Source organism: Sphaeroforma arctica (genome assembly GCF_001186125.1).
Source record: "Sphaeroforma arctica JP610 unplaced genomic scaffold supercont1.2544, whole genome shotgun sequence".
Lineage (NCBI taxonomy): Eukaryota > Ichthyosporea > Ichthyophonida > Sphaeroforma > Sphaeroforma arctica.
This window is the reverse complement of record NW_014038014.1, coordinates 1-5,894: the sequence shown is the minus strand read 5'-3', so window position 1 is coordinate 5,894 and position 5,894 is coordinate 1. Positions and strand designations below refer to the sequence as shown.

General features: G+C 42.6%; 1 protein-coding gene across 3 annotated transcripts; it reads right to left on the bottom strand.

Annotated features, from left to right (window-relative positions):
• Positions 1-224: 224 nt before the first annotated feature.
• SARC_12739 (hypothetical protein) lies at positions 225-5,205 on the bottom strand. Of its 3 annotated transcripts, XM_014293149.1 has the most exons (8): positions 5,131-5,205; positions 4,211-4,678; positions 3,909-4,025; positions 2,593-2,802; positions 1,733-1,852; positions 1,247-1,311; positions 700-829; positions 225-566 (listed from the first exon to the last, which is right to left on the bottom strand). In XM_014293149.1, exons 1-8 carry the CDS (start codon positions 5,199-5,201, stop codon positions 476-478), a joined length of 1,272 nt encoding a protein of 423 aa, XP_014148624.1. In that variant the 5' UTR covers positions 5,202-5,205; the 3' UTR covers positions 225-475. The 3 variants fall into 3 exon arrangements, with proteins under 3 accessions (XP_014148624.1, XP_014148623.1, XP_014148622.1); XM_014293148.1 differs by having other exon boundaries at positions 225-829; XM_014293147.1 differs by lacking the exons at positions 225-566; positions 700-829; positions 1,247-1,311 and having other exon boundaries at positions 1,696-1,852.
• Between the last annotated feature and the right edge of the window lie 689 nt (positions 5,206-5,894).

Sequence of the window (5,894 nt, the reverse complement as noted above, 5' to 3'; positions counted from 1 at the left end):
GGGCTGCGCACAAGAGCATCATGAAGTGGGTGTGGTAACTGAGTACTACATCAATATACTTCACATACTAACTCATACTTTAGCATTTGTTTTGATAGTATTAAAATTCTAACTACAATTCATGCCGAGTTTAAATTCCTGCGTCCCTACGCGGGTGCAGATTTGGGATATATTTATCATATTAAAACCATCCCTGGTTCAGTGGTTCTCGCTTTAAAAGGTGCCGGCAAATTGCACTACCCGTATTTGCTACCGGTAGTACCGCGATGCTGAGTACTACCGCGAACGTAGCACTACTTTTAATACTTTCGAATATTGAATACCAATCAAAAGCAGCTTTGAAAGGTATCATCCTGTTGCGACCTATCGTCTCGTTACATGAAGCAGCAAAGTGATGTTCCCGACACACATAGCACTTATTGGAAGTCATGAGAACTATGAGGTGGTTTGCTTTGATATCTGTCCTGTGCTGCTGTCAAGAGCCTCTTGTTGAACGGGTGCGAGGTCTGCGTGGTTCGACGGCTTCATCTTCGTAGCTGCTCCTTGGTTCGGGCTTCCTTCTCTCCCTAACAAAAACGCGATAAAAAAACGCGATAAAAAATAGGTAAAAGGTCAAAATATTTAATAGATGTACTGGCGTTGCCCTGATACAGGCTTGCAAACACAGCCCCAACTGCTTCCACAACTGCGAACACTCACCGTTTTGGGTGGGCACCTGGGTCGACCAGGTCGGGTGTGTTTCTGTTAGTGGGTTTTTGCCTTTTGACATGGGGTGATAAGGCTCTCTCGTCTTCGGCGTCTGTTTCCGCTCGGAAGGCTGACAGTATATCTGCAGCACAGAAAGATAGTGGCACAGACGACGGAAGACATAACTCACAGTGAGATTCATAGTACAGTAAGGTTAGGTACCCCGCCGGGGCGATGCAGATACAATTCACATCAGGAACATCGGTGCGGCGTAAAGGCATATCTAAATCCCAATGTGCGTATGAAACTTTGCCCCATTCATGCACCGGACACAGAACTTCCAAATTTGTGCACCTAAATCTGGACACCAAACCTTCTGCACCACACCCGTTTATTAAACTGGCCTACCTCCCGCCCAGTCATAGAAAAGGGTAACTTGAAGTCAGATTTCCTATACACGCGTACATGTAAGCTCTAATAATACGATACACACATACATGTTAGCTCTAAGAATATGATGCACATATACATGTTTTTCGGGTTTGAGGGTTTTACATACATGTTAGCTCTGAGAATTGGCGGTCGTGCCATCGGTCCGCTTTGAGCAATCGCCTCAATCGTTCGCTGTCCGGGTGCAGAGAAAATTGGACAGGTGTTGCAGGTGCAGAGAAAACAGGACATTTGTTGAAGGCGAGTACTACTACTATGGTATACGCGTGCATAGATGCCAGTCTGATTGCATTAGCATGCGTAATCATACATAGAAGGGTGGTGCAATCTACACTAAGAGGGGTCTATATCCCAGGGCAGTTAGTGTATCTTCATCGGAATACATACACATATATAGAGGGTGAGAGCAACTACCCTAAGAGAGGTCTATATTCTAGGACAGTTAGTGCATCTTCACCCCCTTCAAAACCCCCCCCTGGCCCCGCCCATTGACCCCCTCAACCAATTCTCGGGTTCGTTATACTGTACCGGTTCGGTCCAAAAAGACCCGGAGTACAGTTTTATCACTCACAAGACATGAAGCACGAGTACATACCAGCCACCGTCCGCACATCTCTTGATATGACTGGGTGAATACGCAGTCACAAACAGCTCCAGCCACAGCGCCGCACTCGCCTGCGCTGCCTCCTCTTTGTTTCGGAATGAGAGCCCGTGCCTGTAACACTCACACAAATGTATATATATGAAAATGTATTATACATACATATATATATATATACATATATATATATATATATATATATGCGTGTGTGTGTGTGTGTGTGTGTGTGTGTGTGTGTGTGTGTGTGTGTGTGTGTGTGTGTATGTATATATAATGTGCATATCTAAGAGTTTCCAGGGGGTGATTCTGCAGTATTGTCTTTAGTCGAGCAAATGTACATATATATTCTCAGTTAAAAGTGCTCAGTTGGTCTGGTTCTCCAGTACTCCGATTAGTCAACGCTCAAGACTTGCCCACGCATGGCTTACTCCGTCGCTGACATGTCCCTATAAGGAAATTCTACTCTGTGATGCGAGGATTAGTCATGCCCACCCCACTCACAGGGGGTAATGGTACTAACATACTACAGAGTGTTTCCAATGACATAGTACACACGACAGATGAGTGTGTGTGGATCGTTCGCCCATTTTGAACAGACTATAGTCTCCCAATGGTTTACAGTCAGATCTGCACGGCTCTAAGTGATATACACCTCCCGCCGAGGAAATGTTTGGACTTGTACTATTATATGGCCTGAGTCATATCGGGGTAGGCATACACACCACACCATCTCTAAACGGGGAAGCTAGTACCCTTCCCGCGTAGGTATATATCCCAATCCAACTCACACCCATATGTACATATACAAGCACGCACACACGGTACATATATGCCTCATACCCCACCGCACACACCTCTCACAGAACAGACTGATGCCCTTGTAGTTCTCCGTCACCCCTCGCTTCATGGGGGGGCCGTGCCTGTACATCTGCCCGTCATACTTTAACTGGGGCACACCGTCCACCAGTGTCAGCACAAAGTAAATCTCAGGATAGGCTACGTTGCGTAGGAGAGACATTTGCGACTTGAAAAGCTCGGCAAAGCGCTCGTCATCGTAGATGGTCCTGCCCGGGGGGGGTTAGGACAGGGGTTTTAGGGTTTAGGGGATTAAAACTCTAAACCCTTCAGTAGGGAACAAGCCTACTCTACCGGATATTATGTAGTACATTAGGATATGATAGCACAGTTGGATGTAGCGTATATTGTGTAGGGAGATACATGTATTAGCATGAACCACTGCACGCTCACTACTAACATGCATATTATGTAATACATTAGGATATGATAGCACAGTTGGATGTAGCATATAGTGTGTAGGGAGATACATGTATAGGCATGAACCACTGCACACTCACTACTATGCAGGCGAGATAACCACGGGGATTAGAGAGCAAGGGGTGTTGCGGAAACACACAGATGTTGTATGTGTGCAAGTGTGTGAATGTTAATGCATGTACAACACCTCCCATAAACAGGACACAGGCGTGCGTATATGCGACCACAACAGGGAACCCTAAAACTCTAAAACTCTAAAAACCCTAAAACAGGCACAGGATTGGTGTAGTTGGGTTTTCGACGGATATGTATGCATGGATGGTTCATCCTCGAATAACAGAACGCTTTTGCGTGCACAGTTGAGGGCGATAGTGTACCTAGACAACACGCACTGGGTGTATGTAGGGATATATGTTACTACGGTGAGTATACAGACACCTTGCTCTGTAGACATACTCAGCTAACTACGCCACGCTGAATAAGTAAGTACATATACCCGTACAGCAATAGGTAGAAAAACCCTAAACCCTAGATATAGGTAGTAAACACGTCCTTGTACAGGGATAAAAACCAAACGCACTAGTTCACACAGACACAAAGCAACTGTTGGTATAGCCAACGGGTATAGCCAACGGCTGGGTTCATCAGTGTAGGTATATCTGTTGATATCTAATCAGCACAGTGCATATGCGCACATACAGCTTTTTCCTGAAACCCTAAACCATAAAAACACGAGCGATTGGGAAAAGGGTGGGAATCTAATATGTGTAGCAGACATTAACATGGCAAAAACCACGTTCATAAATATTGACAAACCTGTGCCTATCTGAGTTTACACAGGTGTACTGAGTTTACACAGGTGTATATTGATCTTGGTTGCAAACGTGGCACATACCGATCACGCGCAAAGACAATTTCCAGGACACGTGGGAGTGTAATGTCGCCATCGAATATGGGTAAGCTCTTGAGATCATCCACACCGCGCAGATTGTCGGATATCTTGCAGTAGTCACTGTGGAACGGGTGAATATTTTAGTTGGAAGAATAGTTTGAACTATTCTCACCGCTGTTGTAGTAATAAATACGTATATTTGCATATATATATTTATATATATATATATACCGATAGACAAACACAAATGCACACACAAGCGCAAATTCAGACCAGTGCCAGATCTTCTACACAGGACATCCCACCTGATTGAATCCTCTCTTAGCAAATACTCGAACAACCCCGTGTACCACTTCAGCAGATACTCATAGGCCGGCATGTCCGCTGAGCTACGCTTCTTACTGCCCTGCCAACTGCCTGGGAATATATAACTCTCTCCCACATCCGGTGGCTCCGCTCTCAGATACAAATGCGTAAACCCACGCGCAGACAAGTCCAAGGCATACGCATTGACTATGTTACGGTACACATCCCGGCGTACGTCTCGCGGGAGAATGTTCGGTACACTTTCCAGGTACTCGATTATGGCCCGCCCTCGCTGGGGATCTTCACTGTTTGGGTCATATTCCAACAGGCGTAGACAAAAGAAGAATATATCTGACGGTGGCTTGTGCGTCTTGGAGGTGGAGCGGGTGACCTTAACTGTATCGTAGGCCCGGTAGCTGATGAGTATGGTCCGCTTGGTACCAAAGGAACTCCACGGTCGGTCCAGTCTAGGTGTGTGTTGGGTTATGCAGGTACATAAGGGTGCATTGAGGGGTGTATATATATTCTATACATATGCATATAAAGGCAGGATACACATCAGAATGAAAAACAGCTGTGACGAAGAAGCAGGTTGCCAGACCCTTGCGAAAGGGTGCATTGAGGGGTGTATAAATATGTATACTATACGTATGGATTTAAACGCAGTAAATAGATCAGAACGAATAACAGCTGCGACGAAAAAGCAGGTTGTCAAACCATTGGGTATGGTCGAATCCCCATTTAAAAGTGGGAAGGGATGAATCTCGATTTATAAAGACATTGACCATAAGACGAAATGATAAATAAATGAGATGCAAATATACGATAAAACACAAGCGATCCACGCGAGGTAGCCTATGCCTAGGCGAAGTTCATCCAGCAGACTCTCAATTTCAATCTGATCTGGTGACTCACATACTTCTCTGTATACACTTCCGAAGGCGCGATAATCTCCACCTGTTCATTCCTCGTTTCTACTGCTCGATACATTCCTTGAAGTTCGGTACCAAATGATAGCAAGTCAGTTCAGTGAGGAACAGCTATATATTAAATATGAAACACTAACGGGATAAGTATCATGGGAATACTAGGCGTTGATTTTTGTAATGTATTGCATTTTAGTACACATTTGAATCTGTTTATGGTCCGATACACCGGCCTACTAGACACATACATAATAAATTCCGAGATATATACATCAATATAACAAAAGCGGAAACATACGCACACACTCAAATACACAAACACAACATAAACTAAAACCGATAACAAACACACACCTATATATATATATATATATATATATATATATATTATATATACATCCATTTAAATATATATATATATAAATATATATATATATATATATATATACATAGATAATATATATATATATATATATATATATACGTGTGTGTATATAGGTATATATATATAATCTACATGTATACAAACATATTTGAATACATGTATACGTATAATATATATATAACTATATACATATATATATATATATATATATATATATATATCAATATCTATATATATATATATATATATATATCTCTCTCTCTCTCTCTCGCTCTCTCTAAATATATCCATAACTTATATATATATTATATATATATATAGTTGTATATATATTATACGTATATATGTATTCATATTTGTTTGTATACATGC